The sequence below is a fragment of the Heterodontus francisci genome, chromosome 14, assembly GCF_036365525.1.
Source record: "Heterodontus francisci isolate sHetFra1 chromosome 14, sHetFra1.hap1, whole genome shotgun sequence".
Taxonomy (NCBI): domain Eukaryota; kingdom Metazoa; phylum Chordata; class Chondrichthyes; order Heterodontiformes; family Heterodontidae; genus Heterodontus; species Heterodontus francisci.
The window spans coordinates 104,158,171-104,173,082 of record NC_090384.1 but is presented as its reverse complement, the minus strand read 5'-3'; the positions used below and the strand labels follow the sequence as shown (position 1 = coordinate 104,173,082).

At 41.7% G+C, this 14,912-nt stretch overlaps 1 protein-coding gene across 3 annotated transcripts in view; it reads right to left on the bottom strand.

Annotated features, from left to right (window-relative positions):
- btbd10b (BTB (POZ) domain containing 10b) overlaps window positions 1-14,912 on the bottom strand; it is a 120,790-nt gene that overhangs the window by 51,910 nt on the left and 53,968 nt on the right. For all 3 annotated transcript variants that reach the window (XM_068046668.1, XM_068046666.1, XM_068046669.1), the window contains 3 exons: window positions 11,018-11,214; window positions 7,850-8,135; window positions 2,932-3,034 (listed from right to left, as the gene is read on the bottom strand). In XM_068046668.1, coding sequence (XP_067902769.1) covers window positions 2,932-3,034; window positions 7,850-8,135; window positions 11,018-11,214 — 586 coding nt within the window. The remainder of the gene's footprint in view (window positions 1-2,931; window positions 3,035-7,849; window positions 8,136-11,017; window positions 11,215-14,912) is intronic.

Sequence of the window (14,912 nt, the reverse complement as noted above, 5' to 3'; positions counted from 1 at the left end):
TAAATTGTATTTGACAAATCTGGGACAGATTCTTGAGGATATAAGACGCAGGGTAGATAAGTGGGAATCAGTGGATGAAGTATATTGGGATTTTCAAAAGGCAATGAGGTGCCAATCAAATGTTTGTTGCACAAGGGCTCAAAGGTTGGGCTAATATCTTTGCATGGAAAGAGGATTGGTTAAAGGACAGAAAATAGAGAATGTGAATAAATGGTTTATTTTCAGATTGGCAGGCCTGTAGGGTGCCGTAAGGATAAGTGCTGAGACCTTCCCATTTACAATCTACCTTAATGACTTAGGTGAAGGGATCGAGTATAATGTATCCAGGTTTGCTGAAGTTGTGAGGAGAACACAAGGAGTCTGTAAAGAGATATAGATAGGTTAAGTGAGTGGGCAAGAAGGTGAGGGATGGAGTAAAATGACATTTTTTTATTTTGGTAGGAAGAACAGAAAAACAGATTTAGTTTTTTAACTAGCGAGAAACTATTAATTGTTTATGTTCAGAAGGATTTGGGTGTCCTTGTGCATGAAACACAAAGTTAACATGCAGGTACAGCAAGCAATTAGAAAGACAAATATATATTGGGCTTTATTGCAAGGGTAAGGAAGTCTTTCTGTAACTGTGCTTTGGCGAGAACACACCTAGAGTACTTGACAGCTTTAGTCTCCGTACCTATGGAAGGATATATTTACCTTAGATGGGATGCAATAATGGTTCACTGGATTTATTTCTGGGATGCGAGGGGAATTGAATACAAAAGCAGGGAGGTTATGCTTCAGTATACATGGCATTGGTGAGACCACATCTGGAGTATTGTCTACAGTATTGGTCTCCTTATTTAAGGAAAGATGTAAATGCATTGGAGGCAGTACAGAGAAGGTTTGCTAGACTAATACCTGAAATGGGTGGGTTGTCATATGGAGGAAAGGTTGGACAGGCTAGGCTTGTATCCACTGGGGTTTAGAAGAGTAGGAGGCGACTTGACAAACATATAAGATCCTGAGGAGTCTTGACAGGGTGGATGTGGAAAGGATGTTTCCCCTTGTGAGAGAATCTAGAACTAGGGGGGTCACTGTTTAAAAATAAGAGGTCACCCATTTAAGACAGAGATAAGAATTTATTTCCTCTCAGAGGGTCCTTAGTCTTTGGAACTCTCTTCCTCAAAAGGCAGTGGAAGCAGAGTCTTTGAATATTTTTAAGGCAGAGGTAGATAGATTCTTGATAAGCAAGCGGGTGAAAGGTTATTGGTTGGAGGTAGGCGGGAATGTGGATTTGAGGTTCCAATCAGATCAGCCATGATCTTGTGGAATGGTGGAGCAGGCTCAAGGGGCTGAGTGGCCTACTCCTGCTCCCAATTCCTATGTTCCCTTTGTATGTTCGTATGAGACGGTTTTCCTATGGTGAGATTGAGTAGAATGGGCCTATACTCTCTATACTTTTGAAGAATGAGAGGCGATCTCATTGAAATATATAAGACTTTGAGATGGCGTGACAGGACAGATGTGGAGAGGCTGATTCCCCTGTCTGGAGTCTAGAACTAGGAAGCACACTATCAGGATAACAGATCGGCCATTTAAGACTGAGATAAGGAAAAATTTCTTCACTCAAAGGGTTGTGAATCTTTAGAATTCTTTACTGCAGACAGCTGTGGATGCTCATTCATTGAATATATTCAAGGTTGAGATTGATAGATTCTTGGATTCTAATGGAATCAAGAGATTATGGGGATTGTGAGGGAAAGTGAGTTGAGATTGAAGATCAGCCATGATCTTATTTCATGGTGGAGCAAGTTCTTTGGGTCTTATGGCCGACTCCTGCTATTTCTTATTTTATGACTTGGAAATGATTGCCGTTCCTGTCATCGCTGGGACAAAATCCTGGAGCTCCCGACCTAACAGCACTTTCACCTCACGGACTGCAGCAGTTCAAGAAGGTGGCTCACCACTACGTTCTCAAGGGCAATTAGGGAATAGGCAAAAAATGCTGGCCTTTCCAGCAACACTCGCATCCCGAAGTGAGTAAGAAAAATTAGAAAATCTACTTTCTATTGATAGCCGCTGCCATATCTTTTAAGTGCTGTGAATATAGAAGGAAGGAAGGGAACTCTCAAAGTCAGAAAAAATGCTCGCTGTATAGCAGCAGCTAGTTTAAAAGACTTATCAGAAAGCAATAGAAATAGTCAGCATCCCAATCAGGGAATTAACTGTCAAACACGATTTCCAATTAGAAAAAAAACTTGCAACACAAAAAAACATGAAATGAGAAACCTCATCTGAGGTAACAATTATACTTATTTTTGTCTGCATCCCTCTTGGAAACAGAAATAGTCTCTGCCCTCTCCAGTACCTTTTGACATTGAAAAATATGAATAAGTTCTATACAAGAAGCGACAACAAGTCAATGGCTAATTCCCCAGTAACGGTATGACTATCTCCATCCAATATGCTAATTGAACAGCAGGAGCTGCATTATTCAATGTTATAAACTCAACCCTGTGGCACAAACCCCTCTGACTTATTAAGAGCCTCTTGAACACAGACCAAAAAGAAAATTATGCAAAGATGCTCTAAGGCTGCTAATAGGTGGTTCAGAAGTCAACCCTTTGAGTCGATTTTTAATCAGGGTATCGTTCTTCTGCTGACTGCAACCTAGTTTAAATTTGCTCTTAAAATGAATCACCCCTAATTCATATGAATAAACTGCTTGCCAGTCACCTAGCAGCTCAGATTTTAGTCATTCATATTTTGAAATGCTGCAACTGGTGCAAGAAATCAGCTATTTCTTCTGTGTACTTTAAAGCACGTATTCAAGTAATAATAGCTCAAATTCATTATCTTCAAATTATCCCCTACTCACTAAGATAGCAGCAGACCAGCTTGCTCCCTGACACAATGTTTTCCTGAGAATTAGTTTCAAAATTATAGACTTACCAAAATTGCTCGAAATACAGTAGAGCTGATTCCTTCTGCCACCTCGTACTCTCCCTTTTCATTTGGGCGTGTGAAATTGTGCTCTCTACCTGACCCAAACATCCTATTGGAACACGTAACAGTGTGGTTAGCGACATGTTCATAAATTTGTACTGGCCACCTCACTCAGCTTGAAGGGAAAAGCAAGGTTTTTAAGCTGCAATGCCCAAATAATGTCAACTCTGAAGCTGCGATCACACGTTCAATGCGAGCACCCAGGGAACTAATTAAGCAGTGGAATTGAATCTGAAGGGCACTCTACCCTCTCAACATTGAGCAGCTCCTGGGTTTGAAAGAGAGTAGGAGCAGAGAAGGTAAAACATAAGGGAAGCGCAGGGTTTCTTTTAATGAAAAGTTAGATGCTGATTTCAAATACCCCTCTAAAAGTATTCAATGCTTCTCATCAAATTCTACATATTACAGTTGTGCTGTTTAAAAGAAAAAGGATTACTTTTACATTGGATATTCAAAGCTGCTTGAAGGTCATTCAACCTAACACCTTTATTGCAGTTCTATTGTAAAAATGTTATTTTCAATTTTCGTAAGGAAACAACTTTATTTTTTAAATGCACATAAGGTACATTGCACCTTTAACATCGCAAAGCATTCAAGGGTTTTAAGATTAATCTTAAAGAAAGAGGAGATGCAGTGGTTTAAGAAGGGAATTCCAGAAAGTAGGAATTAGGCAACTGAAGATATGGCCATTAATAGTGGATGTGGGGAACAAGGCCAGAGTAAGAAGAAGTGAGTCTGGGACGGATGTAGCATTGATGGAGGTTATAGAGCTAAGAGTGAGGCCTTGAGGGATTTGAACACAATAAGTAACAAAATTTGAGGTGTTGGAGGACCAAGAGCCAATGCAAGTCATAGAGGACAGAGGTAATGGGTGAGTGGTACTTGAAGGCTACCATACAGGAACCAGGGTTTTGCAGCTGAAGTTTACAGAGACTGAACGATGTAAAGCTGGCCAGGGGAGCATTGGAATAGTTGATTCTGGAGGAGAAAATAGTATATGGCAGAAGCATCTAACTAAGGGTGGGAGCAGGCAATGATACACAAGTGGAAGTGGGTCGTAATTGTGATGGAGGATACTAGAAGCTTATCTCGGGGTCAAATAGGACGCTGAAGATGAACACAGTCACATTCAACCTGCAACAGTGGTCTGGGGAGAGGAATGGAGTGAGTAGTGAGGGAATCAAGTTTGTGGCAGGGACCAAAGACCACAGTTTCTGTTTTCCAGCTGTATACATGGAGGAGACTGTGGTTCATCCAACAATGGTTGTTCCCAAGCAGCTTGACAATAGAGGCAGTGGAGGGGGTCAAAAGAGTTGGCAGAATGGCAGTGCTGGGCATCTGTGTATGCGTAGAAGCTGACGCCATGTACGTGGATGATGTCACCAGTTGGTAGTGCAAAGATGGATCTTTGGGAGAAACTCTCGAAATGGTCGTGTAGGGGTAGGAAGAAAAGCCATTGGTGCAAATGTTCTGGTTATGATAGGATAGATAAGGGCGGCACAGTGGCGCAGTGGTTAGCACCGCAGCCTCACAGCTCCAGGGACCCTGGTTCGATTCCAGGTACTGCCTGTGTGGAGTTTGCAAGTTCTCCCTGTGTCTGCGTGGGTTTTCTCCGGGTGCTCCGGTTTCCTCCCACAAGCCAAAAAGACTTGCAGGTTGATAGGTAAATTGGCCATTATAAATTGTCACTAGTGTAGGTAGGTGCTAGGGAAATATAGGGACAGGTGGGGATGTTTGGTAGGAATATGGGATTAGTGTAGGATTAGTATAAATGGGTGGTTGATGTTCGGCACAGACTCGGTGGGCCGAAGGGCCTGTTTCAGTGCTGTATCTCTAATCTAAATAACCAAGCTAGAGTAGTCACATCAACATCTTGCATTTATATATCTTTAACACAGAACAAAGTCAAAAGCACGAATCATGTTGGAGGAGGGTGGTATGGTCAACCATAACAAAGGCAGCAGAGTGTCCAGGAGAGTTAATGCAACATAGTCCGAGAATGTCATTCCTAACTTTGGTCAGCAACAGATCTGAGAGGTGACAGTATACGCAACATCTTCAGAAAAAAAAAGGAAGCTGGAAATGGGTAAGTAATTTACAAGGTAAAAGGGCTGTTTATTTCAGGAGTGGGATGATGATTGCAATTTTAAACAGCAAGGGGCGGTGTCTGAGGAAAGTGAACCAGTTACAAAGTCAGCCGGCAGGGTGGGGGTGGGGGAGCGGAGAAGTGAAATTGGATGGCCAGCAGTTTAGTGGGACTGGCGTCAATGGAGCAGAAGGGGATCTCATGGATGAGAGGAGCTCAGACACAAACTAGAGAGGGACAAGGGTTCAGGGCTAGAGTGATGGGAGGTTTATCTAGTAGGTGAGGGGAAGGAGGGATATGTAGCTGGGGCAGCTGAACAGATAACAAAGGTAAGAATATATGAAATAGGAGAAGGCGGCCATTTGGCCCTTTGGGACAGCTCTGTCATTCATTACAATCATAACCGATTTTCTGCCTCAACTCCATCTTCCCGCACTATCTTCTTGAATATACTTAACGACTGAGCATTTGCAGCTCTCTGGGGTAGAGAATTCCAAGAAATTTCTCCTTCTCAGTCCTAAATGGCCAATTCCTCATCCTTAGACGGCGTTTCCTAATTCTAGACTTCCTGGTCAGGAAAAGCATTCTCCCAGCACCAGAATTTTAAATGGTTTTACGAGATCACGGCTCCTTCCTGAAAATTCTAGGATATATAAGCCTAGTCTACTCAATCTCTCCTCATAGGATAATCCCCTCATCCCAGGATTCAGTCTAGCGAACCTCCATTGCACTCGCTCCAAGGCAAGTATATCCTTCCTTAGGTAAGGAAACCTAAAGTGTACACAGTGTTCCAGATGTGGTGTCACCAAGGCCCTGTATATAAGACTTCTTCATGGTTTAAAAATTATTCTGCTTTTCTATTTTTCCTTCCATAGTGGATAACTTCACACATCCCCACATTATAATCCATCTGCCATGTTCTTGCCCACTCAACTAACTGGTCTATAGCCTTTTGCAATCTCCTTACGTCCACCTCACAGAATACTTGCTCACCTACCTGTGTGTTGTCAGCAAACCTGGATACTTTACACTTGGTTCCCTCATTTAAGTCATTGATATAGATTAGAAATAGCTGAGATCCAAGCACTGATCTTTGTGGTACACCACTAGTTACAGCCCACCAACCTGAAAATTACCCATTTATTCCTATTCTGTTCATTAACTAATCCTCTATCCATGCTAATATATTATCCAAATCCATGAGCCCTAAGCTTGTGAGATAACCTCTTGTGTGGCACCTTATCGAAAGCTTCTTGAAAATCCAAATACACTACATCCACTGGTTCCTCCTTATCTACCATGCTTGTTACAACTTCAAAAGACTCTAATAGATTTGTCAAACACTATTTCCCTTTCATAAATGCATGATGACTTTGCATAATCAAATTATGATTCTCTAAGTGCTTTGTTACCACATCTTGAATGGATTCCAGTATTTTTCCTAACACAGGTTCACTGGCCTATAGTTCCCTGTTTTCTCTCTCCTTACTTTCTTGAATAGCAGGGTTATTGGTCCAATCTATAGGGATTGTTCTAGAATCTCAGGAATTCTATAAAATCAAAATCAATGCATCCACTGTCTTGCTACCTCTTTTAAAACCCTAGGACGTAGACCCATCAGATCCAGGGGATCTGTCGACCTAAAGTCCCATTAGTTTCGTCAGTGCTATTTCTGAATTAATAATATCCCCATGTTCCTCATTTTCACTTGACCTTTGGTTCACCATTATTTCCAGAATGTCATTTTTGTCTTTACCACATAGACAGACATAAAGTTACCAAAGTTTAATGTCTCTGCATTTTCCTTATTCCCCATGACAATTTCTCATGTCATTGCCTCTGAAGGACCCACCTTTATTTTCACTAATCCCTTTTAACATAGATAGCTTTGACCCGTAGGGCCAAATGGAGGCCTCCTGAGTCGTACGTAATTCTATGACTCTAATGTCATCATGTGTCTTACTAGTTTTCTCTCATATTCTCGAACAATTTTTTGGCCTTCCTTTGCTGAATTCTAAAATCCTCCCAATACTACTCTTTTTGGCAGCATTATAACCTCTCTCTTTAATCTAATACTATCTTTAACTTCCCTTGTTAGCCAATGGTCCCTATCTTGGTAGCAAACAAATCCACTAGCTGCTCGCACTTGCTTTTAGGGGTGAAGGTAGAGAGGACAGAGGAGTGATATTTAAGGAGGTGATTGATAGTGGAGAATAATAAGCTGGGGGTTGCTTTTGCTGTCCAGATTGATCCTAGATGATAGGTCAGTGTTCCTAACAGATCTTAGTATTCTGATCTAGGATTTACCCAGGAATGATACAAAATTAAATGGAACAAACCAACAAAGAAGAAAGATGCTATACAGGAGAGCCAGAGGTGAGAAGAGGAGAATTATTTACATAGTAAATTATGATGTTCTAAAATGCACTGCTTGAAAGAGTGGTGGAAGCAGTATCAGTAGTAACTTTAAAAATGGGATATATACTTGAAGGGGAGAAAGTTGCAGGCCAGTGGAAAGAATGGAGTGGGACTAATTAGAAAAGTTGATCAAAGAGCCAGCACAGGCACGATGGGATGATTGGTCTCCTTCAGTGCTCTATGTGTCTACGATTCTATTAAACACAAGGTGAAAATAGGATGGGGTTGCCGGGGCTTTGAGAGCTGGATTACCATGGTTTGCGCCACATCACTCTAAAGAAGTGCATGAACCTGAACCTTCGGTGTCTTGCGGCAACCCAATAATAGGCCCTGCAGGGAACGTTCATGGACAAAGCTCACCTGCCCAGCATTGTGTTGGGTTGTGCAGTGAAAATGGAAGGATCCACAACAAATCTCGTGTTGTCCACAATCAACGTAACTCGTTCTGAAGTACGGACGCTTCGAGTTCCTTCCTTTACGTTTTCATACACGAAAACCATCTCTCCTGCTGACTTGCACGTTCCATCAGCACTGGACTGACTACAATTTCGGCTGATGTTGCCGACACTGCTGGAGCCATTTGAGGAAATCTTCTGAAGACGAGGACTGCTGGGCCGTGACGTGGAGGTGTGATCCTTTTCTCTGTCTACAGGCAAAAACATTACAGCAAAGTAAGAACTTGTATTTGCAAACACTTTCTCCCTACCTCATATTGCGTGCAATTCACCCAATTCCCTTGAGAGAGAGGACGGCAGCTTTGTTTAGGTTGTCTGGAAATATTGACTGTGGAACTAATTCTCCATCTAGTCAGCCAAGTCCAAGTCAGTTTTGGTGAAATGAAGAGATTTACCCATATAACTGCATTGTTAACATCGACCAATGCAACAAACCTGGCACAGCTCATCCCTACTCCATAGTACATCAAGATAATTTCACTGGGAAAAGACATTAGAAATGTTGTACTTAAAGATCAGTGGCCATTTCATTCTATTATAACAACTTGCACTTATATAGCACCTTTAATGTAGTACAACATGCCAAGATGCTTCACAAGAGCATTCCCAATAAACAATTGACATTGAGCACAGGAGGAGATATCAGGACAAATGACCATAGAGGTACGTCTTAAGAGCATCCTAAAAGAGAGAACTACAGAGGTGGAGGGGTTTAGAAAGGGAACTACTGGGCTAAAGCAGCTAAAAGCACTACCACCAATGGGGATGCACAAGGTGCCAGAATTGGAGGAACACTGATATCTCAAAGAATCGTAGGGCTGGAAGAGGTTACAGAGATAAGGATGTCAGGATCTCCTCAAGTGCTTCACAGGGAATGAATTAACCTGTGAGGTGCAGTCATTGTTCTGTAAGTGAACTCAATAGCTCATTTCTGCATGTTACAGCCCCAGGAGCAAATGAAATAAATGCCCAATTAATCTGATCTGAGCTGGTGTTGGTTGAGGGATGAATGTTGCCCAGGACACCAAAAGTTTGTATCTTCATCATTGATTCATTATATCCACCCAAACCAGCGGCATGGACAGGCAAATACCCCAGTTTAACATCTCATCCCGAGGATGGCACCTCCAGCAATTTTGCACACCCTCCGTACCTCAGACAGGTTAATCCCAGCTCACTTGCTCAAACACTGGAGCTGAACTTGAATCCACAACCGTAGCTGCTGTCTGCCAAAGCGCCATCTTTTTTTTAATGTATGAAGCAGTCTAATTTGCAATGATTTTGATTAACTACATGAAGCTGGTCTTAACCTTTCATGACAACATTTGTGGTTTGGCCTTGCCAGAAATTTCTTTAAAGATGCACTTCTTAAGGTCATACATACTTTATGAAGTTTTGCTCCTGTAATTACTACCTAAACAAACATCTGCCAACAATTCTAAAATACCTACCGGCATTATAACATATAGACAAATTACAAATATTAGTGTAAGATTCCGAGTTTAGGGTTTCCATCTTTAATTATGTGTTTGCATAAAACATTTGAATTTACTTACCATTATTTGAATTATTCACTTGATATTTTAGTTCCAGCACCAGCTTTGTGAATACCAATCATACGTGTTTTATTATCTCCAAGCCACTAAGAATCCTACAATCCAGGAAGTTAACTATACTCGACACTTGCCTCCATTGGGCGGCGCAGTGGTTAGCACCGCAGCCTCTCAGCTCCAGCGACCCTGGTTCAATTCTGGGTACTGCCTGTGTGGAGTTTGCAAGTTCTCCGTGTCTGCGTGGGTTTCCTCCGGGTGCTCCGGTTTCCTCCCACAGCCAAAAGACTTGCAGGTTGATAGGTAAATTGGCCATTATAAATTGCCCCTAGTATAGGTAGGTGATAGGGGAATATAGGAACAGGTGAGGATGTGGTAGGAATATGGTGTTAGGATTAGTGTTAGGATTAGTATAAATGGTCGGTACAGACTCGGTGGGCCGAAGGGCCTGTTTCAGTGCTGTATCTCTAAATCTAAAATTACACTCTATAATCCTCCTTCCTCGCTCCTTTATTTCCCCACCCAATCGACAAGTTGGTGAGCATCAATCTTGATCCCAGGTCCCTGGTAATTCAAGTTGAAGCAGTTGACAAGACTTGCAATGATGGAAGCATCTTAGCCTTTGACCTTTAAGAGGATAAGCAGCCAGCCTTGGCTCTGCCAAAGTTTGGGACACAGATTTAAGACAAATCTGAAAGGGTGGTGGAAGCAGATCCAATAGCAATTTTCAAAATGGAACTAGGTAAAAACTTGAAGGGGAAGTTGTTTATAGGGCAATGGGGAAAGAGCAGGGGAGTGGAACTAATTAGAAAACTCTTTCAAAGAGCCAGTGCTGGTATGATGGGCCAAATGACCTCCTCCTGTGCTCTATCATTCTACGAAAACCCCAACCAAAGCAAGAAACTCACGGTATGGAACATTGAGTTCCAACTCACACATCAGCACAGCAGACTACATGGTTCTTGAGTAAAGCAGGAAGAAACTTGAATAAAACATTAAACAGTAGAGCATAGTTTACACTCGAAGTAGTAATTGCCAGTCAGCAGGCTGTCGTTTTCCTACAAATTTCCCCAAGGAGCATTAACATTTTTGCTTTTTAAGTGATGGCTTTTGATGTCCATGAAGGTGATAATCGTCAATGCTGTCAATACACAACAATTGGCACCCAGTGCCAAAATCCAGCACTCTCAGGATGCGCAATTGATAACTTTTCTTGAAAACTATAAAACAATGCATCTTTCCCCTCCTCCAACTTCAGATGAGTCACTCAATACAACACTTCATCCTATCCTGTCAGCCAAGCCTGGAGCCCCTCGAACGAGACTGCCAATTATCAGCGGGCTAAGTTAGAAGAATCCTCAAAAACCATAAAAATGTCCCTTGGCCTTCAAAAAGTAGCAAAGTGACTTCTCAAGCTGGTTTTGCATTGCTGCATGTTTTCAAAGTAATGGATAACTATGGTGAGGAGCTTCCACAATGCCAGAAAAAAAAAGGGGGCAAGATTTAAAAAAATTCCAACTCACCACCGTGATGCTGCCTAGTCGGCGAAGTTACATTCCTAATGCACGGAGTGAGCTGTCCTTCTGTCCTTTCATGCGACGAGTCGCGAGAGCGATCACTTGATCTGCGCCGATCGCGTGACCGCTCGTACCCAGTGGCTGCATGGAGACTCATCTTGTTAATGCGGGCTGTCCCAAGCTTTAGTGTTCGTGAAGGAATGCTGCAAAATTAAGCAAACCAGTCATGAAACCCAAAAACAAAAAAAAAAAATGCTGGTGTTTATTCCATTACTACTTCCTTTAAAACTTGGCACAAGCGTGCACTAGTAAGAATTTTTCATCTGTGCACTAAATTTTTACGATAACTTTCAAAATTACAGATAATTCTCTACCAAGAACAGATTCAATTTTACACTTATAAATTAAAACAGAAGAGATATTTAGAATAAATTCTAAGTCAGTATTGGTATTGGTAAAGAGGTGTTCAAAAACATACAAAGGAACATATGAGCAATGAAATACAGGTAAAGACCCTCTGGACCACCCAGCCTGTCCCACACAATTGCAATACCTTGTGGATTACAACAGATATACTCCACCAGACCTGAAACCATGTGATCTCCTGGGAGAGGCAGAAAGAGATTAAAACCCAGACCAAATGTTTTGATACAGTGAATAAGGACAAGCTATATCCAATGGCAGAAGGGTCGATAACCAGAGCACATAGATTTATGGTGATCAGCAAAAGAAGAGGTGACATGAGATGTTTTTTTAATGAAAAAAGTTCTGAGTTATGATGATCTGGTATGTGCTGCTTTAAAGTACTGAATTGCTTCCACCACCCTAACAATCAAAAGGAAATTGGATAAATGCTTGAAGGGGAAAAATATACAGGGCTATGGGGAAAGAGCAGGAGAGCGGAATTAAATGGATAGTTCTTTCAAAGGGTTGGTATAGGCATGATGGGCCCAATAGCCTCCTTCTGTGCTGTATCATTTTATGATTCTATGAAAACATGTACAAGTGAAAATGGAAGCCAAATTTCTGAAACAAATCCAAAGAGACTGTAATTATTCTATATACACTATAAAGAACCACTGCAAAACACTTGTTTCTATATTCAGAGCATGAAATTACCCTGTAATTAATCAATTTTCCAACATACAGTTAAGAGATCAAACACAGAAGTGTTAAAAATTATAAAGGGTTCTGATGATGTAAATTGGAGAAAAATAAACCATTTCCACTGGTTGCTGAATTGATAGAGGACATAAATTTAAAAGTATCACCAAAAGAACCAAGGAATTCCTTTGTTTTATCCATTTTGTCTTTTTTTATTTTTATGACAGACTTGTTAGGACATGGAATGTCCCCATCGGAAACACTATTTGAAGCAGAATCCAGCAGGGTTTCTTAAAAAAAAAAGGTAACGTATAAATAATTGAAAAAGTCAAACTTAACAATGGCAGAGGAACTGGGACAAAATAGATGTCTCTTTGCAAACCTGCTGAGGCATGATGGCCTAAATGATCTCCTGTGTCATAACATTCTATGATTCTATACTTGCAGCAGATAAATCACTGCTATTTCAATATATTTACACTGAACTCTAATCACCCTCAGTAAAGTTTTGCTTCTTTTAGGCTTAACATTTGTACAAAGTTCCACTTTCGTCAGAAAACATTTTTCAAACGTACCACAGAAAAATATACTTGGTCTAAATTTGGATTTGTAAAGGGCAGATCATGCTTAACTAATCTAATTGAATTTTTTGATGAAGTAACAGACAAGGTTGATGAAGAGAATGCGGTGGATGGTGTTTATATGGATTTTAAGAAAGCATTTGATAAGGTACCACACAAAAGGCTGGTTAAGAAAGTTGAGGTTCTTGGAATAGGAGGGTCAGTGTTCAATTGGATAAAGAAAATTGGCTTAAGGGCAGAAAACAGCAAGTCTTAGTCAGACTTTCAGACTGGAGGATGGTAGACATGGTGGCCCCCGAGAGTCAGTGCTGGGATCACTGCTTTTCTCGCTACATATAAATGACTTGGATCTTGGAATGCAGAGTAGAAACTCAAAATTTGCTGGCAACACCAAACTTGCAGGTGGTTTGTATCATCCTCACTGTTTGCTGCACCTCCAACAGGACACAGATAGACTAGCATAATGGACAGAGAGGTGGCAGATGAAATTTAATACTGACTAGTGTGAGGTGATGCATTTTGGCGAAAGAAATAGGGAGAGGCAATATATACATAATGGCACAGTTCTAAAGAGTGTGCAGGAACAGAGGGACCTGGGGGTGCATGTGCATAAATCTTTGAAGATGGCAAGACATATTGAGATAGTGGTTAGTAAAGCATATGGGATCTTGGGCTTCATAAATAGAGGCATTGAGTACAAAAGCAGGGAGGTTATGCTGAAACTTTATAATACTCTGATTAGGCCCAAACTGGAGTACTGTCATATTCTGGTCACCACACTTTAGGAAGGATGTGAGGATCCTTGAGAAGGTTCAGAGGAGATGTACCAGATTGGTTCCAGGAATGGAGGATTTTAGTTACAAGGTTAGGTTGGAAAAGCTGGGGTTTGGTCTCCTTAGAACAAAGGAGTTTGAAGGGCAATTTATGACAGGCTTAGATAAGTTGGACAAGGAAAAGCTGTTCCCATTAACAAATATAACTCAGACTCGGGGTCACAGATTGAAAGTTTTGGGCAAAAGGTGCAGGGGGAATATGAGGAAGCACATTTTCTACACAGCGAGTGATAACTCTGCCCACAAAGGTGGTAAAAGTGGAGAAAATGACTTCATAAGTAAGTTGAATGCCCACCTGAAAGAAACAGATGTGTAGGGCTACAGGGATTGAGTCGGGGAGTGGGACTGACTCAACTGACTGACTAGCCCGTGGAGACCTGGCATGACCTTGATGGGCCGAATGGCCTTCTTCTGTGTCATAAATGACAATGACTCTAAAAGCCCCAAGGATGAAATATTAGGCAAGTGCTTCAAACGCAGCAACTAATTAAATGCCATTTTGTCTCATGAATGTTATGGTGGATGCATTTTGATTGAATTTGTCCATTTCCTCACTCAAGAGAAAACAACCAGAGGCGAGGTTTGCTTTAAAGCAACTTTCAAGTGTCTTTGTTCTCGTTTCAAACTTGATATTATCCATTATCCTACTTATGCTGGCTTCTACCTGCAAGTGCTATCTGTGCAAATTCTAAAGCAAAGCAGTTATGATCTATCAATCGCAACCTCTCCTGGGATCAGCTTAGCTTCAAAGAATGTCTTATTAAGGCATTAAATTAGCAATGACCTACATTGCAATGGTCCTCGAGGCAGCCAACATCCCCAGCATATAGGCCCTACTGAGCCAGCGGCACTTGAGATGGCTTGGCCATGTGAGCCAATGGAAGATGGCAGGATCCCCAAGGACACATTGTTCAGCGAGCTCATCACTGGTATCAGACCCACCAGCCATCCATGTCTCCACTCAAAAGACGTTTGCAAACGCGACATGAAATCCTGTGACATTGACCACAAGTCGTGGGAGCCAGTTGCCAGCGATCACCAGAGCTGGCGGACAGCTATAAAGGCGGGGCTGAAGAGAGACAAGTCGAAGAGACTGAGCAGTTGGCAGGAAAAGAGACAGAAGTGTAAGGAGAGAGCCAACTGTGCAACTGCCCCGACAACCAACTTCACCTGCAGCACCTGTGGAAGAGTCTGTCACTCTAGAATTGGCCTTTATAGCCACTACAGGTGCTGCTCCACAAACCACTGACCACCGCTAGGCGCTTACCCTTTGTCTCTCGAGACAAGGAGGCCAAAAAAGGACATAACATATCACACTGGAGCCGTGTACTAGCTTGACACCAAACCAGCAGAAAATCAGGTCTTTAGAGCCCAATACATTTA